This window comes from Leopardus geoffroyi, chromosome B3, assembly GCF_018350155.1.
Source record: "Leopardus geoffroyi isolate Oge1 chromosome B3, O.geoffroyi_Oge1_pat1.0, whole genome shotgun sequence".
Lineage (NCBI taxonomy): Eukaryota > Metazoa > Chordata > Mammalia > Carnivora > Felidae > Leopardus > Leopardus geoffroyi.
Genome location: NC_059337.1, coordinates 104737246 through 104764903, shown reverse-complemented (window position 1 = coordinate 104764903; position 27658 = coordinate 104737246). Strand labels below are relative to the sequence as shown.

Genomic DNA, 27658 nt, shown 5'->3' with positions numbered 1-27658 from the left:
GTCCCCAGGAAAGAAATTCTACTGTCTACCTGCCCTCCTGTAATATATTAATCAAAGGCAATTAATCAAAGGCAGTTCAAGTCATTGAAAGAAAAATAAAATTATTTTAGCCACTCTACTGTTACCTTTCCTATTTGGAGAACAAATTCTTCAGTTAAAACGAAAGGTTACCAAATAATGCTTAGCATGCATCCCCTCGTTTCTGAAGATGATTTAGCTATTCTCAGTTGGTAGCTCTTAACGACGGTATTGAAAGGTATGTGCAATGAAAGGGTCAAGTTTAAGACTTCTTTAAACCTCTGCTCTCCACCCCTGTGAATGGCTTCCTGATGTTAGAGATTTGTGTAATGATCAACAGTGGTTTCGTTTCTACTACTGAGTCTTTCAGAAAGTAGCATACCCAAGTCAATGTTTAACTGGATTCTTTGGGTCTGAAATGGCAGAGTGGGAGTTGAAGGGACATCTCCGTGGAAACCAGGCTCCCAGGAAGTGGCCAGAGGGGTTACTGTGGGGTGAAATAAAGCTTAGAAACATGTCATGAAGTGCTTTGCGCAGCTGGGGTAAAATTCTGAAGTACCTTAATTAAAACAAGCCAAGTTAAAGGCCCCACACCACTTCCCTCGGGGTTGTTCTTTGAGTATCTTTACCGTGAAATGGGCCTGAGCCACTCTAAACCTCACCCTAGAGTGACCAAAGTAGCACCTTTGCAAAACAAAGAGGAAGAACTCCCCTCTGCCAGCCCCGTGGACTTTGCATTCAGTCAGAATCTGGAAGAAAAGAGTTCGTATTTGTTCACAGGACTGCAGGACCAGAACAAAGCTCTGGAAGGTCAGCTGCCGCCTCTACGAGAGACCTGGTATGGAAGATACTCTGCAGGTAAACGTAAGACCCATCATGAAATCTGTGTATTTGGGCCAAGGAGAGCTATTGGCAGATGTGCCTGGCTGTCTGTTTCTATAACAATATCAGAAAGTTTCTAAATTGCTGAAATGTAAGGGAACATCTTTCAACTCGAGGCTGTTTCTCAATTGTAAGTATTCTGGGTACATTAGAACGGGTGTGTAAACTGCACAGAGGGCTTCTTACCATTCTGCACTGGAAGGAAAAAATCATTCTGTTTCAGCTTAGTTTATAGTGCTTTCGATGTTTATACCTAGCTTTGCCAGATGATTAAAATTATATAGATAAGATGTGATAAATTATGACAATCATATGTTTCAGTTAGATTCTAAATTCAAATCATTCTCTCCAGCCCCATTTAGTGCATCAGGCTTTGTTGTTTTGAAAGCAACCCTTTCGGAGTGAATTCATTCTAATGTGAAGTTGGAAACCACCCCAAACAGAATTGATTTATTGCAATACAGATGAGAGGATGAGTCATCCCCTCCCCAAGCCCACATTCTTCACGCAGAATATGCACTAAGTTCGTCATTTGCAGAACTTAGAGAATTTTTCCCATTATGATTGGAAGCTCTGAGCCTGAAGTGGCTATAAATTATCCTGGGATATTTTAGAAGACACGTAACATTTTTACGAAAATCACAATGGTAATTAAACAGAGATTCTCACTTGGGAAGAGAAATATAAATATATAATGTGTACATATATGTATATCTATGTAATTTTTTTCTTTATTTATATTCTGGATCGATAACACAAATAAGTTCCCATTATTGGTCACCTTGGCCAGAAAGCCTGATATTCTCGTTCCGTATCTGGTACATCTCATCTGGACTGATTGTCACGGCTATTTTCTGTAGAACTGACAACTCTTGACTGGTTGCATATGGCCTATTTTTATGTTCTCCAACTCCCTAAGCATGGGAGTGGGAATTTTCCTCTAGTTTCATTGAACAATTCCTTTTTATCCAAACCTTCTACCCAGAGTTTTAAGATTCTGGTAACTGAATAGTGAAAACTAAGTCTAATGCATTAGAGTCCCACCTGGAAAATATTCTTATTTTTGAAATGACAAAATCACATTAAAAATAAATAACAAAGGGATGGTAAGCATCCTGATTGCTAATTTCAAAAGATCCACAGTCTAACCCCAGCTCCACTAAATGCCAAATTGTATGACTTTGAGCAAATTACTGCATCAATTTCCTTCACCTATAAACCAAGGGTAAAAATAACTGCCTGACATAGCCTATGCCATTTGGGATGAACTGAATTAAATAATGAGGTGTTATCACTGAAATCATAGTATAAAAATAAGGAGTAGTCAGGCTGCTGAAAAAAAACTGTTGCCAGAAATACATCTTTTAATCAAAAATGCTATTTCTTGTCATTACTGTTGTTTCTGTCTTGTTCCATATGCTGGCATCTCTTGAAAGAGAATAAGGACGTGGAGAAGTTTTTAACATGGTCATTCAAATGTTGTAAGGATAGAAACACATAATTAGGCAAGGATTTTTCTGTTTAGAATGCAAAGTGAAATTGTAGGATAGTCCACACAACAATCTAGAAATTAGAATGCTTCCAGATTTCTAAGAGGAAAAGACAAAACTTCATTCATGCAGCATTGGGCATGGTAGCAGTCCTAACACCCCAGGATAATTAAGCTAAAAAATAAAACCCATAACGGACCTCTTGAGTCCTAGCTCTGTTTCTAACAAGGCTTAACTCTGTAGCCTGTTTTGTGTCATCAGGAAAGACTATTTATATATTGTATTATAGGGCAACTTGTGGGAATTTCTTTCCCTAGTTGGAGAGACTATTTAATTGGGAACATACAATGCTAAATGTTGCATACTCCTATTATACACTCATAGTCTATTTTTATTACCCCTCTATCTAATACCTATCCATCCATCTATCTATCTATCCACAATTCATCTCTTTCATCTGAAAGGAGAATTTATTTTCATTTCTTAAGGATATATTTTTTCTGATTTCCCAAATTTATTTTGTAGAGATTTCATGAAATGAAAACAAGTGAAAAAGTTTCTATTTTCCAGACCAAATTCTATGTTTGAACAATATTTATAGTCAACACATTGTTGATTTTTCAGATTTTCCTCTAAATATCAATCCAGGGAAGAAATGAGGAAAGCAGAAATTAAATCCTGGATATGGGCTAATATTTTATCACTTGCATCCATGTATGACCCTTGCTTTATGTGTTTCACCTCCACATTCAACATGTAGGTTGGACACATATAACTAAAAAGGTGCCAAAATGTATTAACAAAGTCTGATGATTAGCCCAATTTAATAGTAAATTTTTAAATGTTTTTTTTTTTTAATTTCTCTCCTAATCTTTCCAGTGCCCAGGGCCATGTATTTTGATATCCCACTGGAACCCGGAGAAACAAGTATTATTAAAAGGCATCCACCCCGAAGACTTCAAGTAAGATGAATTTAAAAGACCTCATAAGGAATTTCTTGGATTTAATGGTAACATCCCTTTTTAACTATAACCATAAAGAAGGGATATTGAAGATGACTAAGCTAATGAGAATGTTGTTAAAAAGAATGCCATCAATTGCAAAGACCATATTTCTTTAGGATTTCCTTTTGTAATGATTTCACTTTTAAGACCACCACCAAAAGAAGGAAATACAGTATCAAAGGCACAGGCATGATGGGATTCAAAAGACCTTTGCGTTTTGCATTTGATGAGTTATAACAAACAATAGTAACAATAATAACAGCTAGTACTATTCTAATTACCACCTACTTCAAGTCAGATACACTCTGGGCAACTTGATCAATGTCCATCATTTAATCTTCACACCCTCTCTATGAGAAAGGAACTAGTACCTTTGCTTTGTAGGTGTGGTTTAGAGAATTAAGTAACTTGTCCAAGGACAGTGGAGCTCAGACATCAAACAGGTCTTCAAAGCCCATGCTCTTAACCAGCAGCATAGTTGATCTCTACACACCTTCTATCCCTAATCTTTTATCGTTGTAAATGTTAACTGGTTGCTGAAATTGAGGACATTGGATTCCAAGGCAGCAAAGCAAGAGATTTAAATGCATTCACCTTAATAAATATTTAATGAATTCTCTCTAGAGAAATACAAATTCTAAGGACTCTCATCCTAGACGGGGAAAGAGATCTGAGTGGGTACCTGAAAATGAGCATCAGCTAAGAGAAGGGTTTGGGCTCTCCTGTGAGCAGGATCTATCACTGACATTTGGAAAAAAAGGAATTGGAACCAAATCCCACCTGATACACAATTCACCCAGACATCTGGACAAATCCCAGAGGTATTTGAGCTCATTTGCTGGGGATTATTTCCGTTTCAATTGGTTTTTATTTACCTGTCTTCTCCAGAAGCTCACAATCATTATTTGAAATGATTATACCTTTTGTTCACCAAAAGAGCATCTTTTCCTAAAATATTAGAAACCTCAAAACTTTTTAAAAGATAAATAAAATATATCAAATTGATATATAATTTTAAAACTTTTGGGCAGATCTTTAACTAAACTGGACAATTTAAAAACTTTACCTTTTATTCCTAAATCAGATGTAACTTTTCAAAGAGGTGTGCTTAATATAATGTTCCTATGGAGCCAGTGAGTTGAATAACTCAAGTAGAAGATATTACCATAACCAGTGAAAAGTATATGTAGCCATTTGTAGTTCACAAAGTACTTTTTAGATCTATCAACCCTAAATCAGCTAAAGTTAGGCTTTGATTCTCAAGTCAGTCAAGCGCAAAAAGGAGAACTTTGGTGTTTCAGAACAAAAGAGGGTATCCCCACATCCTAACCAACCCCCTTAAAAATGAAAAATCAAGAAAAATGAATTATTTTAGTGCAAAGACTATGTCATGTTCAGTCTTTATATCTTTAGTCTCTAACACTTAATATGTACTCCCAAAAAGCTTATGAATGAATGAATGAATGAATGGTGAATGAATAGATGAATGAATGACAATGTGACCCATTATCCCTGGTAGGAAAAAAAATCAAAATGCCTTCTCCCTGCTATTGAAGACCCGTAGCATCCCTGTATTGTAAGTCTAATTGACTAGTTGCCAACGTGATGAATTATGAAGATATAGGAGTGTTTGTTGAACCCAAGAACTGGGAGGCACTTGGGCTTCAGGGAACAGCTTTGCCTTGGAACCTGAATGGCACAACTCTCTCTGTGTCTCCCCTGAGCTTTCCTTCATGCATTCTTTATTCTTCCTGCAGATCAACTTTCTTTGCTCCTCAAGATCACTTGGTGAAATATGGACAAACTTCAATTCCTGAATTTGTATTTTTATAGTTCCAGTCAAATAGACAGATTCGCCTGGCTCTTTAGGCTCCAATTTGAAATTCCTAGGAGAAAAATATCTTAATGGTTCAGCTTTGCTCATGATTCTAGTTCTGTTCCAATAAGCTATGATCAGAGGATATGCTTATGCAGTAGAAATGTAGGCAGAGAAGCCCCCCCCACCACCACCATAAATTCTGGAAGCAGCTCCCAGAGAAGAGGGAAATCACTGGGAACTTGGCAGACATTCCCAAAGATATCAACTATAATTATCTTCACAAATGAGGCTCAGCACATTCTCCACCACAAATGGGTTTTTGAGAGAATAATAAATGCTGGGTTCCCATGACATGCTAATTAATAGCCTAATGTCTGCCAAAGAAAATTCTAAAAGTATTTTTAATTATTAAACCAAATCTAATTGCATCCTAAATAATTTGAGTTGCACATTTGGCACTCTCCACTTCCTAGACATCTACTCCTCAAGTAAAGAGCAGGTCATGAACTAAAGTTCTCCAACTTGGAGCTGCTAAGTTCTGGGAGCCTCTGCCAGGGAACTCTGAATCCAACGTGCTCATCTTGTGTTGGAAGTTGATCACCACTGTCCCTCCTGGCCTGATTGACTTTCTCCTCCAACCATCTCTAGTCCAACCTAAGGTGGAGATGGTCAACTGCCCCCACCCCCAGGGCCCCAGGTAATGTAATTTCCTCAGATGACTCCCTCCCTCATCTCTCAAGATTTGCTTAAATCTTACCTTCCTAGAGGCTTATCATGATAACCTCTTGACAGTTGCAATCTTTACCCTGGCGATCCTGGATCCCCTGATCCACCGTGATATTTTCTTTTCCCCAGAGTACCATCTAACACACCAAGAAATTTACTTCTATTATGTTCATTGTGTATTTTCTTCATCACCTCCCTGACAGTGCTATAGTCTTTCAGAGAGGCAGGGATTTTTGTCTGTTGTCTTCACTAATATATCTAAGTGTCTAGAACAGTACCTGGAACATAATAGGTGATCAACAAATACGAGTTGAATAAATGTTGAATGAATGAGTGCAAAGGGGAAAAGATGAGTATTAAGACTGCCGGGAAGAGACAAGGATGCTGGTTCTGACCCAGACGGTTTCATTGTTTGTTATCAGTATTATATGATTTGCCACCAATTTATTCCCTTTCCTTGTCTTTTCTCTTTGCCCATTTTCTATTATATGTTTCTTTGTGATGTGTGTGTGTGTGTGTGTGTGTGTGTATGCAGGTAATTGGCTTATATTGCCTTATATGATTATGGAGGCTGGCAAGGCAAGTCCAAAATCCACAGGGCAGGCCATCAGGGAGGTCAGGCTGCAAATGCAGGACATGAGCTGAAGCTGCTGTCCACAAGTAGAATTTTCTCTTCTTCAGGGGAGCCTCAGCTTTACTTTTAAGACATTTCAACTGTCTGAATCAGGCCCACCCAGATTATCTAAAATAATCTTCCTTACTTAAAGTCAAATGATTATTGACCTTAATCACATCTCGAAAATAATTTCACAGCAACACCTAGATTAACGTTTGAATAACTGGAGGCTGTAGCCGAGGGAAGTCCATGCTGACCATCAAAATACACTATGGGGGTTTTACCCTCCTATTATGAATAAGGTCTTCCCCCCACCCCATTTTCTTTTTTCTTTTCTTTTCCTTTCTTCTTCTTTTCTTTTCTTCTTTCTTTTCTTTTTTAGAGATGGGGGAGGGACTGAGAGAGAGGGAGAAAGAGAATCTCAAGCCAGCTACATGCTCACATGGAGCCCAACACAGGGCTCAATCTCATGACCTGAGATCATGACCTGAGCTGAAATCAAGAGTCAGATGCCCAATTGACTAAGCCACCCAGGCGCCCCTCTCCATTTAATTTTCTAAATGATTATTACTTGTGAATAAGGAAGCTTTTGAATTTTGCAGATTGAATTTTGTGTTCCACAACTTTATTGAAATGAATTCTAATTATCTATAGATTCTTTTAGATTTGCTATGTAGATGACATCTTCCATAAATAAGAATAGTTTTTTCTCTTTCCTCCCAATTCTTATTCCTTCTTTTGTTTTCTTGACTTTTGCTTTGGCTAGAGTTTTCCTCCAATGTTGAATACCAGCAGTGATAATGGGCATCCTTCTCTTATATATGACATTAATACATATGGTTCAAAAACTAAGTACATTTGCAATAGGATTTTGATAGATGCTGGTCAGAGTCCCAAAAGGAATCAGATGCCATACTCAAATTAGAATACAAGGAAATTTTCTTTATAAGTAACTGTTTATGGAGTTTGGATCAAGGGGACCACAAAGGATATTGCAATAACCACTAGTGGCAGCTGAGGGATAACCATCTCTGAGCAAAGGGACTCAGAGAGTGAGACTCTTCTAGAACCTGGAAGGAGACAGTCAGGTAGAGGAAGGTGCTTTGAGAGAAACAGGAGGACACAACAAGCCCAACACGCCCTTGCAGGAAGGAAGCCAGGGGGAGAAATACACTGTTCTCTCTTCTCTCAGATCTCCTGCCAGGATGTCTCAGTGGCTAAACCCAGTGGGAAGCCTGAAGGCAGAAGAAACTGGTTATTCACAGGCAGAGAACAGGGGAGAGACATGTGGCAAGTGGACCTAGAGAACCAAGTGGGAGCTATCTGGCACAACGCCATTTATTAAATTGTTGACATTCCCTTTATTCCTAGCGTGGTAAGAGTTTTTCTTCGGGCTCGGTGTGAAATTTTATTGATATTTCCCCCTTCATCTATTAAAATAATCATACGAATTTCCTTTTTAAACCAGCTGATACAATGTAGTACACTAACAAACGTTATGATGTTGAACCATGCTTATATTCCTGGCATAAATCCTACTTGGCCACAAGATACATATACAAATACATGGCAGGATTGTCTATGCTTAGGCTTTTCACGTCTATTTTCGTAAGAAAAAATTGTCCTATAATTTCCTCTACTGTCTTTTATTAGTTTTGCTTCCAGGGTTGTAGTAGTTTCGTAAAATTCACTGATTATCTTTTTCTTTCTTCAGTTGTCTATAATATTTGCTGTAACACGGTTATTATCTTAAAAGTTTGATGAAACAGGCCTGTGAAACCACCTTTAGCCACCTGGACCTTTGGGGGAATGAGAAATTTTCCAACTAACTTAATTTCTTAGTTGTTTCAATTATCTTATTTCTTCTTGATTCGGTTTTGCTAATTTATATTTTTCCAGAGTATCATTAATTTATCCATTGAAGCTTTCAAATGTATTGTTATAAAGTCTTAGCTTCTTCATCTTCAACTTCTAACACACTTTTTCTATTTGAGTATAGTTGATGCACAATGTAACGTGAGTTTCATGGTGATTCCCTATCTCTATACTTAAGCTGTGTTCGCCCCAAGTGTAGCTACCATCTGTATAACTATACAATGTTATTATAACACTATTGACGATGTTCCCTATGCTGTGCCTTTCATTCCTGTGACTTATTCGTTCCATAACTGGGAGCCTGTATCTCCCTCTTCCCTTCACCCATTTCGCCCATTCCCTCCCCCTTTTCCCTCTGGCAACCACCAGTTTGTTCTCTGTACTTATAAGTCTATTTCTGCTTTTTGTTGATACACTTGTTTTGTTTTTTAGACTCCACATCTGAGTGAAATCATATGGTATTGTCTTTCTCAGTCTAATGTTATTTCACTTAACATTATACTCTCTAGGTCCATCCATGTTGTAGCAAATGGCAAGATTTCATCCTTTTTATGAATACGAAGATAATATTCTTCGTATTCAACTTTTTGGTAACGCTTGTAAAACTAATCTTCCAACTTACATTTTGATGCAGCTCTCTTAAACCAGGTAGAAAAGTAGGGAATAATTCAGCCTCTGATTTCAAGCTGTGATCTTTGCTCTAGTTTACCATCTTACATGGAGCATTTTTAGGTCCCCTTTAATTTGTAGAAATAACTCACAGCCATCAGGAGGCCTGAATGCCATATGGATCAGCTTCCTCTAAGTATGTATTTTTTTTTTCTGGCCCATGGAGATATATATCTTGTATTAAGGGCCAACCACATTTTTTTTTGTTTTTGGTTTTATGTTTTAGTTTTCATTGCTAGATGTTTGGGACAAAGAAAGTTATTGAAATGTGGATTCAATGCAATGCCTTGACCAGAAACTCTTCCTTGGGCTTATAATCTCTTACTCCAAGACTGTTCTGGACACCTTTACCTTCTTCCCAGAACCTTAAAGGGCATACATTCTTGAGTCATTGTGCCAAACAAATTTTGCAATTTCTTTGAGCTCCTGCCCATCTTTATCTTCCTGTTAGGACACAGAAGCAACCATCTCAGGTCAGTGCATCACCAAGCTCAGTGACTTCTGCTTGATTTTTAATCTCCACTTCTGAATCTTTCAGCTGACATTTCACTTGATTTTCCTGACCATTTGTTTAATTTGAGAAGCCAAATAACCCAGAAACCTTTAGATAGATGACACATTTTTTTTTATACCATAAGACTTAAAAAAAAAAAAAAGTGTCATTCTACCCTTCCAATTCTCCAGTAAGTCCTTTCCTTGTATTCTCTCAGATGATGAAGTGAGGCATCTTGCTTCCTAATCAGGGAAAAGGAACATTGATATGAACCCCAGAATTCTAGGGCAATTTCATTTGACTGGTTTCTTTAGAGAAGCCAATTTTCCAACAATATTTTCTGCATAGCTTCTCAGGCCAAGTGCAAATACTTCACGGAGGGATCCTACTTGTAATGTTCATTGCTGCCATCTAGTGCCCTTTGTGGAGGAATAGAGTGATTCTTAGTTTCTTTCCAAAGGCCAGGAAGAAAGCAATTTGCCTAGAGAGGGTTCTTAAAGACACCTACTATTTAACCCTTATCAGAATTATGGGTTTAAATAAAATGAGTCTGAAAATAGAAGAATATAAATTTATACTTCCAAAGAAAAACCTGGCCCTAAGTATTTATGGATAAGTTATTTTAAATAGGTGAAAATATTTAAATAGCTGGTTTCTTCAGACTCACATTTTCTTTTCTTTTTTTTTTTTTAATTTTTTTTTCAATGTTTATTTATTTTTGGGACAGAGAGAGACAGAGCATGAACGGGGTAGGGGCAGAGAGAGAGGGAGACACAGAATCGGAAACAGGCTCCAGGCTCTGAGCCATCAGCCCAGAGCCTGACGCGGGGCTCGAACTCCCGGACCGCGAGATCGTGACCTGGCTGAAGTCGGACGCTTAACCGACTGCGCCACCCAGGCGCCCCAGACTCACATTTTCAATAATGCTCCACACACAAATCCTTTGTGGTCTACTCTGATGTAGCCCCTTTATTCACTTGAGGCAGTATGGAAGCCACTGGCCCCAACCTGGAAAATCATCAGGATCCCTTGGAGATACATTCCAAAGAAACAGTTGAGAAGCTGGACTTCATTGAAATTAAAACCTGCTCTGGGACACCTGGGTGGCTCAGTTTGTTGAGCATCTGACTTCAGCTCAGGTCATGATCTCTCAGTTTGTGAGTTCAAGCCCCACATTGGGCTCACTGCTGTCAGCATGGAACCCACTTTGGATCCTCTGTCCCCGTCTCTGGGATCCTCCCCCACTTGTTCTCTCTCAAAAATAAATAAACATTAAAAAAAAAAAAAAGTTCTGCTCTACAAAAGACAGTGTCAAGAGAATAAGAAGACAAGTGAGCATATGAAAATATATTCAACGTCATGTGTCATCAGGAAAATACAAATTAAAACAACCATGAGATATCACCATACACATATTAGAATCACCAAAATCCAAACCACTGACGACACCAAAAGTTGGCAAGGATGTGGAGCAGCAGGAACTCTCACACGCTGCTGGTGGAACGCAAAATGGTAGAGCCACTTTGGAAGTCAGTTTGGTGCTTTCTTATAAAACTAAACATACTCTTTCCATACAGTCTAGCAATCATGAGTTTTGGTATTTACCCAAATGAACTGAAAATTTATATCCACACAAAAGCCTGCACGTGGAGGTTTATGGTAGCTTTATTCATAATTTCCAAAATTTGGATATAACCAAGATGTCCTTCAGTAGATGAATGAATGAAGAAATCACGGCACATCCATATAATGGAATATTATTCAGCACTAAAAAGAAATCAGCTCTCAAGTTATGAAAATACATGGACAAAACTTGAATGTGTGTTGCTAAGTGAAAAAGCCAATCTGAAAAGGCTGCATACTGTATCAGTCCAAGGATATTGACATTTCAGAAAAGGCAAAACAACAGAGGCTATAAAAAGATCAGTGGTTGCCAGGGGATAGGGAGAGGGAGGGAGGCATGAATGGGCAAAACGGGGATTTTTAGGGCAGTGAAACTATTCTGTAAGATACTACATTGGTAGATACACATGCCATTATACATTTGTGCAAACCCATAAAATGTACACCACCAGAGTGAACCCCCAAGTTAAACTATGGACTTTTAATGATAATGACATGTGAATGTAGGCTCATTAGTCATAACAGATGGTAAGGGATGTTGATAATGGAGAAGGTTGTACATATATGGGGATAGGAAGTATGTGGGAATTCTCTGTACTTTCCACTCAGTTTTGCTATGAACCCTAAAAATTAAAGTTTATTATTTATATATATATAATATATATATTCATTCCCAGACCTGTTAAATTGCAATCCCCAGTGAACAGTCCAGGATTTTTTTTTTTTTTAATTCCAGGAGATTCTGATGATCAACCAGGTTTAGGAGCACATAGAAGAGGAGGGAGCTGGGGATTTGGAACTAGACAGACCTGAGTTTGAATTCTAGAGTCGCCACTTTCTTACTAGGCAACGTTGGACAAGTTATTAACCTCTCTCTAATGGGTAATCATCATAATTACCCACAGCGTTCACAGGAGGATCGAACGAGCTGACATGGTGTGACCCTGGGTGTGATAGACGCAGGGGCAGCTGTAAAGGCACATGGGCCTCATCACCAGGAAGAACCGGAACCTGAACCAAGTCCAGGGAGTGGAACAAACACTTCCTTGTTCTCTCCCCTTCGTGCCCCAAATCCCCCTTCAGCCCTTGCTGATTCTTCTTCCCACAGGTACATGGATATCTCCCCTTGGTCTCTGTTCCCCCCACGTTCTAATCTGATCAGCTGTTACTTCTTACACCAGCAGGTCCCATTTGCCCATCATCTTTATGTTCTGCAGAGAAGAGGGCCAGACAAACCTCTGTCTTACTAGTACTCATCACCTCTCATTACATTCTTGTGCAGTTGCTATGTTAAAAAATCTACTTTCTCACCTAAGGTGAGAGTGGAACAGAGAGCCACTTCCTACCACACATGCAAATTGCCTGGCACATGTCTAACCTAAAGATGAGTTCTTTCCCTTTGTCTCTCCTCCCCATCTCCAAATCCTTCCCCTTGTCTTCTTCCTTGCCCGGTGAGCTTTGGGTTGCTCCAGCAGAAAGGAATGCAGGATGTTTCCCCTAGAACAGCTCAGGCCCAGGCCCAGAGACCAGGAAGTTGTTCTCCAGGGAAGTAGCTGGAGGTACAGGTCATGCTCCTCACGAGTGCTGGCTGCTCAGCATCCATTTCCCTGTCTCCCCCTTCTCTTTTTTCACTCTGATCACCTTGAAAGCCAAGCTGGCTTCCAGGTCTACCTCTTTTTTTTTTTTTTTTTTTTTTTTTTTTTTTCAACGTTTTATTTATTTTTGGGACAGAGAGAGAGACAGAGCATGAACAGGGGAGGGGCAGAGAGAGAGGGAGACACAGAATCGGAAACAGGCTCCAGGCTCTGAGCCATCAGCCCAGAGCCCGACGCGGGGCTCGAACTCACGGACCGCGAGATCGTGACCTGGCTGAAGTCGGACGCTTAACCGACTGCGCCACCCAGGCGCCCCCAGGTCTACCTCTTAATAATGCAACAAATCAGACTAAAAGGAAAAATAACTTCAGAATAAATTATCATTTGCCTGTATTGTTGGACTAAGGTGGGAGTAGTGCTCACACTGTTTGTCTCAGTGTGGCGTCTTCCTCTTGAGCCATCTCTTCTCCGTGTCCTTGGCCACCTCATCCCCATCTACCAGCTTGTTAGTATTAGAGCTCCTCAAGTCTTGAGTCCTTGGCTCTGCTCTTCTCACTCTTACCCTCCTCCATGACTATGGCTTCAGTTATTCTCTACCCAGGGATGATTCCTGAACATGCATCTCCAGAACAGATGTCTCCTCTGAGTTCCATGCCTGTATATCTCATTATCTACTCAATACGTACACTGGTATGCCTCAAACTGAATTTGTATCCTCCTGTTATATGCCATTCACACCTGGCCTTCCCCTAGGATTCCAATCTCAGTGAATGATAACACTATCCATCCCTTTGGATGCTATTTGGACTCTTCTCTCTCCCTCACCAACTAGAACAAATCTTGTTTGGTCAGTTTTAAATATTTGTGGAGCCCATAGATTTCCCTCCATGAACCCTCAACCCATCTCTGTGGTCCTCTTCAATGCTGTCCCCACATCTGTGACTTCTCTTCTCTAGTTTTCACACTGCAGCTAGAGTAATCATTTTTTAAAAAGCAAATATAATCACACCACTACTTTGCTTCATACATGTCAATGACTGCCCACTGCTCTTAAGAAAACCAACATCTTACTTGACACATCTCCAAAGGCAGGGGAATTAAAAGCAAAAATGAACTATTGGGACGTCATGAAGATAAAGAGCTTCTGCACTGCAAAGGAAACAATCGACAAAACTAAAAGGCAACCGACCGAATGGGAAAAGATATTTGCAAATGGCATACGGGACAAAGGGCTAGTATCCAAAATCTATAAAGAACTCAGCAAACTCCATATCCGAGAAACAAATAATCCAGTGAAGAAATGGGAAGAAGACACGAATAGACACTTCTCTAAAGAAGACATCCAGATGGCCAACAGGCACATGAAAAGATGCTCAACGTCACTCCTCATCAGGGAAATACAAATCAAAACCACACTCAGATATCACCTCACGCCAGTCAGAGTGGCTAAAATGAACAAATCAGGAGACTATAGATGCTGGAGGGGATGTGGAGAAACGGGAACCCTCTCGCACTGTTGGTGGGAATGCAAACTGGTGCAGCTACTCTGGAAAACAGTGTGGAGATTCTTCAAAAAATTAAAAATAGATCTACCCTATGACCCAGCAATAGCACTGCTAGGAATTTACCCGAGGGATATAGGAGTGCTGATGCATAGGAGCACTTGTACCCCAATGTTTATAGCAGCACTTTCAACAATAGCCAAATTATGGAAAGAGCCTAAATGTCCATCAACTGATGAATGGATAAAGAAGTTGTGGTTTAGGGGCGCCTGGGTGGCTCAGTCGGTTAAGCGTCCGACTTCAGCTCAGGTCACGATCTCACAGTCCGTGAGTTCGAGCCCCGCATCAGGCTCTGGGCTGATGGCTCAGAGCCTGGAGCCTGCTTCCAGTTCTGTGTCTCCCTCTCTCTGACCCTCCCCCGTTCATGCCGTCTCTCTCTGTCTCAAAAATAAATAAACGTTAAAAAAAAATTAAAAAAAAAAAAAGAAGTTGTGGTTTAGATATACAATGGAATACTACTTGACAATGAGAAAGAATGAAATGTGGCCTTTTGTAGCAATGTGGATGGAACTGGAGAGTGTTATGCTAAATGAAGTAAGTCAGGCAGAGAAAGACAGATACCATATGTTTTCACTCTTATGTGGATCCTGAGAAACTTAACAGAAGACCATGGGGGAAGGGAAGGGGGAAAAAAAAGTTACAGAGAGGGAAGCAAACCATAAGAGACTCTTAAAAACTGAGAATAAACTGAGGGTTGATGGGGGTGGGAGGGAGGAGAAAGTGGGTGATGGGCATTGAGGAGGGCACCTGTTAGGATGAGCACTGTGTGTTATATGGAAACCAATTTGACAATAAATTTCATATTAAAAAAAAGAAAGCCATTTAAGTAGTTAAGTTTATAGTACACCAACTGAATGGATAAAAATCTACATCATTTATAAATACCAAAGAAGAAGAAGAAGAAGAAGACGACGACGACGACGACGACGACGACGACCAACATCTTTAGAATGCCCTATCAGGACCTACAAAACTTGGCCCCTGCCTACCTCTCCAGCCTCATTTGAGCCATTCTTCCCCGACTCTGAACAGCAGTCAACTGACTTCTTGCAATTTCCTCAACAGATCATACACTCTCTTACCTCAGGGTTATTGTTTATGTTGTTCTCCCCACCTGGAACACCTTAGTTCCCTAAAATTTCCTAAGTGTCCAACTTCTGCTGAAAAATTCATCTTCAGGAAACTTTCTTGGACTGCCTCCTTACTCCTCTCCCCCTTGTATTAATTTTCTAGGGCTGCTGTAACAAAGTACAACAAACTGTGGGGCTTTAAATAATAGAAATGTATTATCTCACAATTCTGGATGCTAGAAGTCCAAGATCAAGGTGTTTTAAGGGTTGGTTCCTTCTGGGAGCTGAGAGGAAGAATCTGTTCCATGCCTCTCTCTTAACTTCCGGTGGTTTCCTGGCAATCTTTGTCACTCCTTGGCTTGTAGGAGTATCATCCCTATCTCTACCTTCACAGGTGTTCTCCCTGTGTGCATGTGGGTGTGCAACCAAATTTCCCTTTTGTAATGAGGACACCAGACATGTTGGATTAAGGGTCACCCTGCTCCTGTGACCTCATCTTAACTAATTATATCTGCAAGGACCCCATTTCCAAATAACATCACATTCTGATATATTGGGGGTTAAGACCTCAACATACAAACTGGGGTAGAGGGCACAATTCAACTCATGACAACTTCCGTTTCCAAAGTGGAGTCCTCTGGTTACATATTGTCATGGTTCTGCCCTGTAGACCTTTTCTACAAAGTACAGATCGCAGTTTGTAATTATCAATGAATAATCACACAAGCAAAATGTGTTTGTTCTCCCCATAGATTGTGAGCTCCGTAGGGATCATATTGCTTTTGTTGACCATTGCACCCCCATGCCTGGTACGCACTAGTTGTTCAGTATGTACTCACTGAGTAAACACATAAATTCTACAGCCTTCCAGGTCCCTGCCTGCATGTCAGTGTGGAGAGACCCACCTTTTGTCTCTCAGGCCTGCTCAGTCATTTCCCAACGTTCCAACTTCCAGAGCATTAAGTCATCGAGGCAAATAGGGTTGAAGGCAGATCCGTTGGTTCATCAGTTGCTTCCCAGTCTTAGTGATCCCTTGAAACTCCAATGTGATCTTCCCCATAAAGACAATCCCCTGCTAAGAAAAAAGAAAAAAAAGTGTCCAAGATTTGTAAGCCCATTGCACTTTCATGTAAATGTGCCTCAGGAGCACCAGTGATTATTATTGAGGAGGCTGAGGGAGGTTCTCTGGGGATCTTAAAAATCGGTTACTTCCCTAAGGACTGAAAGAGTTCAGCTGGGCAGTTAAGGAATGAATAAAAGAAATTCCTGGTGCCTCTTTCATCGTTAATACTCTAAGACCCTTGTTGTTTGATAACTTTGGACTTGCTCCCTCGATGCACACAGAAAAGGATTCTTAGTCTTTTAACTCCCTGACAAATATTCAGATCAATAAGTCACTGGCATCGGTGAAAGAGAATAAAGAACCCAGATGAGTTGAAAACTCTTGCACAGACACAACTGTAATCCTGTTGAAATCGCCTTCCCTGTGTGCTCTCAGGAATAAGTGCTGCTTTTGCAAAGTGGTAAGATAGTTTAATGTCTGGCTTTTATGTTTCATCATCTCATGGCATGAGGAATGCTGAATACTCTAAATGTTGGACTTCTAGAAGCTTGAACCCATTGACCTGCCACAAGTAATTACTTCTGAAAGGCTCCTGAGCCAGCAAGAAGCCAGAACAACTCACAGAGCAAAGGTAAACGCAACGCTAACTGGAGGGGGTGAGTAATGGGGGGAGGGGTGGGGAGGGGCAGGGATGGCCTGTCCTTTCATTTACTCCCTGCAAGAAGACCTCAAAGACAAATCAAACTATTAAGTCATTCAGAGTCAAGACTTCCAAAGCTATCCATTCTCTCCCAGGCCTGCCTCCAACTGGCAAAGACTCTTGTCTGTGAGGTAAACTCTGGGCCCTTCTCCACTTCCTGGTGAAAACAGGAAGATGTAGATAAGAGAGAGGAATTTTTCTTGGACACTGTTAATTCTAGAAGTGTTCACATTTATGAAAAATCTAGTATGACTCTCCTTTTATTCGTCCCCTCAAGTTAAAGCTTTCCCTTCATTCTCAGTCTTTTGGCGGAAATCCTATCTACAAGGTGTCCCTAACTTATTTACCACAACCTCACCAAAAAACGAATCCTTGGAAAATGTCTTCTTTTTTTAATTTTTTTTTAACATTTATTTATTTTTGAGACAGAGAGAGACAGAGCATGAACGGGGGAGGGTCAGAGAGAGGGAGACACAGAATCTGAAACAGGCTCCAGGCTCTGAGCTGTCAGCACAGAACCCAACGCGGGGCTCGAACTCACGGACTATGAGCTCATGACCTGAGCCTAAGTCGGCCGCTTAACCGACTGACCCACCCAGGCGCCCCTTGGAAAATGTCTTCTAAAGAGCTTTTCCTTCTATAAGTTTGTCACTTTCTGCTGAGACAGCTCCCCTCATGTAGACATGAAAACTGTGAGATAGTAGATTTTCAACCCTTTCCACTCCTGATTCATTGTCAAGCCAGCAAGGTACTGCTGCACAGCTAGCTGATGTGGTCAAAGATGCCCAGGTGCATTTAGACCCTCAAGGTCATGTTTGTGCTGCTGACAGCACTGTAGAGATGGCCCCCTCATGAGGCTCGCTACAGCCAACATAGTCACTGTCCACAGGGCAGCGTAAAAGATATCGCGGAGCACATCTGGCTCCCTTTCCTGGCCACAGCAAGGAATGAACAAGGGTGTATTCACCCCTGGTTGCCCTCAGTAACTGCACTGTCCCACTGGGGTTTACGATGCACCACGGGAGATCACCAAAGTCACAAATGATCAACTTCCTAATATTCCAGGGCTTACGTTGGTATATGAGGGTACAGTCTATGGAAATGCGTTCCACTTAGCCATTTGGTGGCTCCCCTCTAATTTCACGTCCAGACAATTAGTCAACGGCAGAAGAGGCATTTTGAAGAAAGAGGCCAGTTTTATCAAACCAGAACACGTTTCTGGGGAGATAGGAATAAATGAGATGTGGAAAGATATTTCCATTTCAGATTTGCAAAACTCTACAGGAAGCTTAAAAACTGTATTAGACACAGAGCAAAGCTTTAGTCACTGAGGGCTACCCGGAAAGGACTCAGTGGAGAACTACAATGATCCCCCTTTGACATAATAAGAGATCTCTGTGGATTATAACTGATGACTGATTAAGATCTCGCTCTGTTCCAAAAAGAATTGCAAGTTGTGGATTGCAGAGTCCGTAACAAATTGCCCAGTTGTAATGAGTGTGGCATCTTTCACAGCAGGAACTGGAAAAGACAATGCCAACTCCAGGATACATTCCCGGGAAAAGACAATATTTACATAAGATGAGAATGTTGGAAATGAACCGGAACAGACAAGAGGTAAGTATGAGAAGAGAGAAGAAGAGTGCCATATTTAGCACATTTACTCCACATAATCACTGCCCTCACACATGAATGTAGTTTAGCATTCATCCCCAGTCTTTACTTAGCATTTTAAATTTGGTCATTGGCACCAAAGCTTCCACTACTGGAGCTGGGAAGAATCAGCAAGATCCCTTCTGCTACCGACTGTTGAGTCTTTTCTCTGTTTTCAGTCACAAGGACATATCTGTGCCCCAAGTCTGTTTTTTCTTCCTTTCCTATATATATTTTTTTCATAAATTGCTCCTATGATGTTCTGGCTCCAGCAGGAAAATGAGGTTAGATCATTTTTCTTGATTTAGTAAAATAGAGGGGGGGTGAGTTGGTCTTTATTTTGATACCTAGGCATCCCTCCATAATTCACACCATAGAATTATCTTACCAGAATGATCTCTTAGAACACACCCTTTTACAGTAATGTCTCCTGTAAGTGTCATATTCCAAATTCCTTACTCGAGTGTTTAAGCCTAAAGTCACTGTCTTCTGCAATTCTAAATATATCACTTGCCTGCCAACAAATGTTTTTACAAAGCTCCTCTTAAATCAAACCATAGCTTTTTGAGACTGTGGGCATATATTCTCCCCTTTCCTAACGAGCCTGTCCTGTGCAAAGAGAAAGTTTCCATACCATCTAATAGGAAGAAAAAGTGTGTTCTGATTAGGGGACCACAGTTAAGCACTCAACTTGCAAAGTGACTGATCTGTTGACCTGTTCTGGTGACAGTAGCTCAGGGGGAGAACACTAATCGATTACAGTGGATCATTTTCAGGCCCAAGCAGAGTTGAAAAAAAGCCTTCACAGGGAGGCAAGGATTAATAAGCAAAAACCGAGGGACCACAAAGCCAAGAAAATCCTTCAAAGCATCCCAAGAAATGATGACAGGGACCTTCCAACCTTTTTGCCAGATGAAACCTTGAACAGAAGTCCAGGTGAGTCATGACTTATTTTTTTTTTTTAGCAAAATAAAATATTTCCAGTGTTTTTATGAACTATAGAAATGATCCCTGAAAGTATACTCTTTTTTCCAGTGTTTTTAAAGCTTCATCAAATAAACTTCCAGGGAGGGGGTGGGTATATATATAGCAAGTAGCCTTGGGTTTCTGCTGATATGTGCTTCCTAGAATGTAGTGATCACACGATCACGTGATTTTGGGTGGCTGGGAGGAAAAGACAGAAGCTTCAGCACTGCAGTAAGATGTCTCTTTTTAGAGGCTAAACTGTGCTTTACAGGCATCCTTGCAACCCTTGCTCCAACCCTGGGAGGGAAAAGGCAAAAGAGCCTCATCTTGTGATTAAAGAGAATGGACCACGTGGCCATATGCAGACACCCTCCCCCACCCCACTCTTCCCCCTGCAGCCCTCCCAGGCTCATTCAGAATGTCTAAAACTGAAGCCACCATCACTGCTCACCCCAGGCTTGCTCCGGGGGCATCTGCTGTCTCAGTTGGGTGAGACCTCCCTCCACACTCTGGGCCACTCGAGCCAGAGACCTGGGGTCCTTCCAGCCCTTCAGCTCCCACTCCCAGCAGCTGGTCAGTCACAAAGTCCTGTCGATGTCACCTGGCACCGAACTCTTACCTCTCTCACATTCCCAAGGCCACCCTTAGGTCATGTGTCACACCAGCCTCCTGACTGTGTTCCTCCCCCAAGTCTTCCCCTTCTTCCATTCACCCCCCCTACCCTGATGCTTCTCTGTATGGTCCTCAGGCAACCAGCACCAGCGTCACCTGGGGAGTTGTTGGGCCCCGGCCAGAGTGACCGAATCAGAAAATGTAGGGGCGGAGGCCAGCAGTCTGGGTTTTTAACCCCACCCTAGGTGATTCTGATACTCCTAAGGTTTAAGACCCGCTGCTTTACTTGGTAATCAAAGTATTAGCCACAGACCAGCAACATCTGCATCACCCGGGAGTTTATTAGAAATGCAGAGCCCCAGGCCCCACTCTGGACCTACCGAATCAGGATGTGCATTTTATCAAGATTCCAAGGTGATTCTCATTCACAATAAAATTTTAGAAGCGCCACACCAATAGCAAAGTAATCTTATCAAATGCACATCTGACCATATCATTCTCTTGCTTAAAAAAAAAAAAAAAAAAAAATCCTCAGTGAAAATCCATCAGCCTGAAGACAAAGAAAAAAAAATCCGTCAGCCTGAGGACAAAGACTTAACCCTTCACCCTGGCAATCTAAGCCTTCAAGATCTACTTGCTGCCTACCTTTCTGGCTTTCTCTGCTGCCATTCTTGGGCCCAACTTTGCTTCCAGCCAGGCCAGACCGCTCAGTGATTTCCAACAGATAACCGTGTTCGTAGTCTCTGTGCTGTGTTGTCCCACCAATTAGAATCCCGTTAAGTTTGCCTGTCCATAGTCCCCCAGGGCAAACCCACCCTTTGAATATATAATATTTTCCACATAGCAAGACTGACCACTGAGAGATCTACAGAAATGCTGGCCATGTCTCTGGAGGTCCTGAGCTTCTCGGATGCAAAGTTGCCAGCTGAAAGAGACACTGCTCCTGCTCAAAGGAATAGGATGCTTAATCAATAAGTTCATTAAATAAGAAAAGGCTAAATAATTGAAGATCTACTTGAGGAATCTATTTAACCTATACTCCCAGTGCCAGAATGAAATATGCTATGTAGGCACATAGATAAACAACTGCGACAATTTAAAAAACATTGACCAAACAATCCAAAAAAGTGTCTCAGCTAAAGTTAGATACTTAGAGTCATGGCTTGAGGGCAAGCCAAGAAAAACCAACATTGGTAAAATCTTTGGAAGATGTCCCAGATCTGGAGGGGTCCAGGAAGGACTGTGGAGAAGAGGGGTTCTCTGCATTCTGCTGCTTTTTTTTTTTTTTAACGTTTATTTATTTTTGAGACAGAGAGAGACAGAGCATGAATGGGGGAGGATCAGAGAGAGGGAGACACAGAATCTGAAACAGGCTCCAGGCTCTGAGCTGTCAGCACAGAGCCTGACGCGGGGCTCGAACCCATGGACCGCGAGATCATGACCTGAGCCGAAGTCGGCCGCCCAATCGACTGAGCCACCCAGGGGCCCCTTCTGCTGCTTTTTAAAGCAGATTCATTTTGTTCTAATTAAGGTTTGTTGAGTGCTTACCATGAACCAGACACTGTCCTCGACCTGCAACATGAATTATCGCTCTCAATCCTCACGCAGCCTGTATAGAAGGAGTTACTATTCACTCTCATTAGACAGAGCCAGGATTCCAGGCCAGGTCTTTCTCCCTCCAGAAAGTTCACTCCACCCACCCCCAGCCCCTCATATATCTTCATGGGGACTCCAGGGTCTTGGAGCTCTGTCCAGGATAACCTTGGCAAAGCCTACAAATATAAGAGTGTCACTTTTCAACCTTATCTTTCAAGAGCAGGCTGCCCGTCTGCAAAGCCTACAGATTTCACCACCATACTAGACACATGCTTGAGCTGTGATTCCTTTTTACTTATTCCCAGGGAGCATCTTTGCTTTCTCTGTCTTCTGAAAGCACTTCATTTGCTTTCTCTTAAAAGGGAAGCAAAGTCAAGATCATAGATTTACAGGAGCTTTCTGAATGCTAGTCCAGTTCAGGTAATTAAGATCCTGCTGTATCCGTCTCCTCTCATTTAATGCTGTATTTGCCCGTTCATGTTCCCTCTTTGGGAAGGTGGGATGAGAGTTTTAGGTCTCTTATAGGATAAAGTTCTGTCTTTGTTTTCTGCTGCCTGTTTAAAATAAAAATTTACAGGGGTCCTTCAGTGGCTCTGTCGGTTAAGCATCCAACTCTTGGTTTTGGCTCAGGTCATGTTCTCACAGTTTGTGGGTTCGAGCCCCGCGTCAGGCTCTGTGCTGACAGTGCTGAAGCCTGCTTGAGATTCTTTCTCTCTCTTCTCTTTCTGCCCTGACCCTTGTGCTTTCTCTCTCTCTCTCTCTAAATAAACTTAAAAAAAATAAAATTTTACATATATTTTACATTTACATACTTTAAATACATTCTATATTTACATAATGAATGACATATACCATAATTATATAATAATTACATATAACTTATTATACAAAAATTACTTATAACTCATATGATGGCCCACTTGTTCATAACTTACACAAAGTGAACGCTGCTTTCTGAGTGCACAATTTTATGACTTTTACCATGTTTATGTGGCTCCTGCCCTTTCCAGAAGCCATGATATAGTATAGTAGGTAGAAAAAGCAGTGAACCTGAGGGCTGCCTGGGTGACTCAGTCGGTTAAACATCAGACTCTTGATTTAGGCTCAGGTCATGATCTCATGGTTTGTGAGATCCAGCCCCATGTCAGGCTGGATCATCAGACTCTTGATTTAGGCTCAGGTCATGATCTCATGGTTTGTGAGATCCAGCCCCATGTCAGGCTGTTTGCTGACACTACAGAGCCTGCTTGGGATTCTGTCTCTCCCTCTCTCTCTGCCCCTCCCCTGCTCTCTCTCTCAAAATAAATAAACATTTTTTTTTAAAAAAAATAAAGAAAAGGCAGTGAACTTGAAATCAAAGTTCTTTATTTGAGCCCCCAAAAATATGTTTCTAAATGCAAACTCCATGGGAACAGGGGCTTCTTTTTGTTTCTAGAACGCAGTACCCAGTAGCCTCTCAATAAATATTGGCTATATTTATATAGCTATATAGCTTTATTCTGTATATATATCGAGAGAGATTATTGCTCAACTGCAATTATTTAACCTCTTTGCACCTCAGTTTTCACGTCTGTAAAATAGGAATAAAGTCTTGTCTACCACATAGGGTTTATGTCAAAATTAATCCAATATGTGTAAAAGCATATATACAATGTAAAGTGCCAAACACATGCATGAGAATATAGACACCTGAAGAAAGATGGAACTGATGTCTCATAGTGAAAATAACTGTATGCTTAAGGGGAAGTATCACCTTAATATATTATTGTCACCTTCTCAATTCTGGTCTTTTCTGGCCAACTGCACTATTATCTACTTAGTATTTTTCTTTAAAGTATCCTGGGGGCGGGTGTTTTATTTTTTTTAATTTATTTTTGAGAGAGAGAGACAGAGTGTGAGCAGGGGAGGGGCAGGGAGAGCGGGAGACACGAAATCCGAAGCACATTCCAGGCTCTGAGCTGTTGGCACAGAATGCGATGCAGGGCTCGAACCCATGAACCGTAAGAGAGAGAGTGCGTGGAAACAGGAGAGGGACAGAGAGAGAGGGAGACAGGGGATCTGAAGTGGGCTCTGAGCTGACAGCAGAGAGCCTGATGCGGGGCTCGAACTCACAAACCATGAGGCCATGACCTGAGCCAAAGTTGTATGCTTAACTGACTGAGCCACCTGCATACCCCACCATCAAATATTTTTGATGCTTTATATAATCCTCTTACTGTGGAAAAATCACTCCCTTTTCGCCCCAATGACCTCTGTTGCTTTTCTCTCTTCCCAAATTAATTTTGAAGTTGGATACACTTTTTCCTCTGCTCTGCTCAACCAGAACCCATTTAGGTTTTTAAACATCGTATTTTTCTTTTCTTTTTTGTTAAGTCCAGCAACGCTGGAGAATCAAGCAGGGATTTATAAAAATCTAACAAGTAAAAAGAATCCAGCTCAGAAGTTCTCAAACTTTAATGCTATGTACACAGAACTATGTATATAATAATTTATGAATGATTTAAGAGATTTTCAAGGATAAAATTGAACATGTGAATTTGGCTTCACACTCTACTCTAGGCCTGCATTATCATAACATCAAGAGTGGTGTGGGACTTGAGCTATTATTAATATTGCATTAGATCTCACCATTAACAAACATTCTCTTCCTGTTCCAAAGTTCCTGCCTCTAGTCAGCAGAAAATCTCTGTTCCCAGTCTCAATGGTGCCTCTAGCAGTGCTTGGCTCATTTGCAGAGCAGAGATGATTACACCCCCTGGCCCCAATGAATGAAATCTTCCCCAGGTCCCAGTTACCAGTACTTCTCACCACCCAACATTCTCTGATTGGCTTACTTGTTCACTCATCTATTCACAGACCCGCTTCCTGGCTTTGGTGCCCATGCAATAGTACAGACAACAAACAAACAATGACAGTACATCCGGGAGACCTCACAACCTGAAAGTCAGAAGGTTTCCATGAGGAACTGATATTTGAACTGAGACAGGAAGTAGCTGGACAAAGGGGACAGGAATCCATATCTGCGTGAGGACCAAGGTGCTGGAACATTCAGAACTGTTCATGATTACAGCACGCGCAAAAGCTCTTGACTGGGAAGAGAGATTCAGGTAGTGATCAGTGATGGCTCTGAGGCATAGGCAGGGCCCAGAGCACCAAGGTCTTGCAAGTCGTGTCAAATAGGGACTTTGAACTTGAGCTTAAGATCCACAGGAAGGCATCGAAAGGTCAGGGGAGCCACACAAGCAGGCTTACATTTTCAAGCATCATTCTGTCTACCCTGTGGAGGATGAATGGGAAGAGAATGCAAGCGAATGTGGGGAGACAAGTGTTAAGGACATAGCAGAAATGCAAGTGAGAGATGGTGCTTGGACCAGGAAAGTAGGGTAACAGGAGAAAAGGAGCTGAATGTGAGATATTCAGGAGATACGAGGGGCAGCACCTGGTGGTGAATCAGATGTGCGTGTGTGGAGAGAGCAAGAAGGCCAGGAGGATTGCTGGGTTTCTCTTGAAGAACTGGGCAGACAATGGGGGAAAACTGGGGCCATTTGCTGGATTAGGGTAACTGGGAGAAAAAGTGAGTTTGGAAGAGAAAGGGAAGGTGAGTCTGACATGTTGCCAGGAGACAGAAAAATGGAGGCATCCAGTTGTAGCTCAGGAGAGAGATTGGGGCCAAAGACATAATTTAACTGTCGTTTTCTGTCACTACTATATGTATAGGCAATAACAATAATTATAATAACATTCAAGGGGGGATCAGGGTAGTCCCTTACTGAGGCAGAAAGGAAACTAATGACTCACAAAGCACAAATCCTCACACTGAGATGCTTGATTTTCTCATATAACAGTTTGTAACATCAGTTATCAAGGGCTTAAATGAAATATGCCATAAGGTTTGATAAACAATTATCCTTAAGATGAAATCCAAAAGTTATGGCTGGTTCAACTAGAGGGAGGGGACATTCTGGGTTTTGACCCAGGATGATTTTCCTAGCTCAGAAGTGGCCACTGCTTTGGTTTACTTAAAAGCCTCCTTCCTTGAATAAAGCCCCTGTTGTTCTGAAATGCACTTTAAAAGGGTAGAGCTTAAATAAAAATCTATGTACATATGTACATAAAATCCTATACCAAATAAATTAAATATATTCTAAAAAGTATAGAAAGTGAAATGAAATGCATGACCCTTTGAGCTCCCTAGTTCTATAGGTCTGGGGCACAGCCCAAGCATTTGTGTTTCTAAAAGACTCCATAGGTGACTCTAATATGAGGTGAGAGTGGATGTCAAGGTCAAAAAGTGTATATCATGTGCCTGGCACATAGTAGATGTTCAATAAACAGCACAAGGCAACATCACCTGTGCAATACTCTTGCCAAAAACGTGTAACCTTAATTTAATCACAAGGAAATGTATAAACCCAAATTTAGGGCCATTCTACAAAACATTTGATCTGGATTCTTTAAAATGCCACTGTTAGGGGAAAAGAAGAAGACAATGAAGGGGGGATGGAGGAAGAGGAAGGGGAGGATCAAGACTGAGAATGAGGGAGAGAGAGGAGGAGGAGGAGGAGGAGAGAAGGAGGGAGGAGACAGAGAAAAAGGAAAAGAAACAGAAAGGGAAGTGTCTTGAATTAAAGACACAAGAAAATAAAATGCAATACATAATCCTAGAATGGATCCTGGATCTAAAAAAATAAAACACAAACACACAAACAAGAAGCAATTATAAAGACCATTACTGGGACAACCATGAATATTAGAATGTAAACCATATATTAGAAAACAATAATATATCAATGTTAAATTTCCTAAGTAATTTCCTAACAGTTATATTGCAGCTATGTAGGAAAAGTGCCCTTGCTGTGAGATTTGTGGTGATGTATTTGGGGGGATGTAATTGCAACTAATTCTCAAATAGCTCAGCTGAAAACATGTGTACATATGTTCATGCATGTGTATAAAATGAAAGCAATATTGTGACAAAACGTTATCAATGAGTTGGGGCATATAGGAAGGTATTATATTATTCTTGTGACTTTCAGAAGATTAAAAAAAAAGTTTTTTGAGAGAGAGTGCATGAGCCAGAGAAAGGGGCAAGAAGGGGTGGTGAGAAAGAGAGATAGAAAGAGAATCCCAAGCAAGCTCCATGACCAGCACGGAGCCTGATGTGGGGCTCAAGCTCATGATCATGAAATCATGACCTGAGCTGAAATCAAGAGTTGGACACTCAACTAACTAACCCAAGCTCTCCCAAATATATATATTTATAAGAACATCAAGCAAATTATTATGTGTTCATAAAAATCTAGGCACTTAATAAACAAATAAATCATTGTTGGGGGGAAAAATTCAATAAACTTTAAATTTTCTGTAGGAAATTCACAGAATGAAGATTTGGGGGAACATCAAGCAAGGAATGACTGTCGTCCCCGGAAAATTGGCAAAATGGAAATGTGGCTCCGTGAACAAGAGGCCCAGGGACAGCTTCTCTGGGACAGTTCTAGTTCTGACTCAGATGAGTTAAGGAAAAGCGAGAAGAAACCACAAGCACTGGTCAGGACCAGGACAGAGAGAATCCCACTTTTTGACGAGTTTTTTGATCAAGAATAAAAATGCTATTCAGTGACCTAGA

The 27658-nt window shown here is 41.1% G+C and overlaps 1 protein-coding gene and 1 long non-coding RNA gene across 7 annotated transcripts; one reads left to right on the top strand and one right to left on the bottom strand.

The window, feature by feature from the left end:
* Window positions 1-423: 423 nt before the first annotated feature.
* On the top strand, window positions 424-27658 carry CCDC198 (coiled-coil domain containing 198). 6 transcript variants are annotated; one of them, XR_006705040.1, is made up of 7 exons: window positions 425-876; window positions 3270-3352; window positions 17050-17136; window positions 18721-18822; window positions 19635-19794; window positions 24889-25139; window positions 27401-27506. XR_006705040.1 is itself a non-coding variant. In XM_045451086.1 (6 exons), exons 1-6 carry the CDS (start codon window positions 654-656, stop codon window positions 27634-27636), a joined length of 888 nt encoding a protein of 295 aa, XP_045307042.1. In that variant the 5' UTR covers window positions 424-653; the 3' UTR covers window positions 27637-27658. The 6 variants fall into 6 exon arrangements, 4 of the variants coding, with proteins under 4 accessions (XP_045307042.1, XP_045307041.1, XP_045307044.1 ...); XR_006705041.1 differs by having other exon boundaries at window positions 24889-25068; window positions 27401-27504; XM_045451086.1 differs by lacking the exon at window positions 24889-25139 and having other exon boundaries at window positions 424-876; window positions 18724-18822; window positions 27401-27658.
* On the bottom strand, window positions 11861-13243 carry LOC123583901. Its single transcript, XR_006705042.1, has 2 exons — window positions 13136-13243; window positions 11861-12886 (listed from the first exon to the last, which is right to left on the bottom strand). It is a non-coding gene; the product is annotated as an uncharacterized LOC123583901 (long non-coding RNA).

What these genes read in the sequence shown, in the direction of transcription:
- CCDC198 (XM_045451085.1), top strand. Translation starts at nt 654, where the DNA reads ATGGGCCTGAGCCACTCTAAACCTCACCCTAGAGTGACCAAAGTAGCA. An exon ending in TGAACCGGAACAGACAAGAG is followed by an intron (nt 18,823 to 19,634) that starts GTAAGTATGAGA and finishes GATCATTTTCAG; the next exon opens with GCCCAAGCAGAGTTGAAAAA. An exon ending in AACCTTGAACAGAAGTCCAG is followed by an intron (nt 19,795 to 27,400) that starts GTGAGTCATGAC and finishes AATTTTCTGTAG; the next exon opens with GAAATTCACAGAATGAAGAT.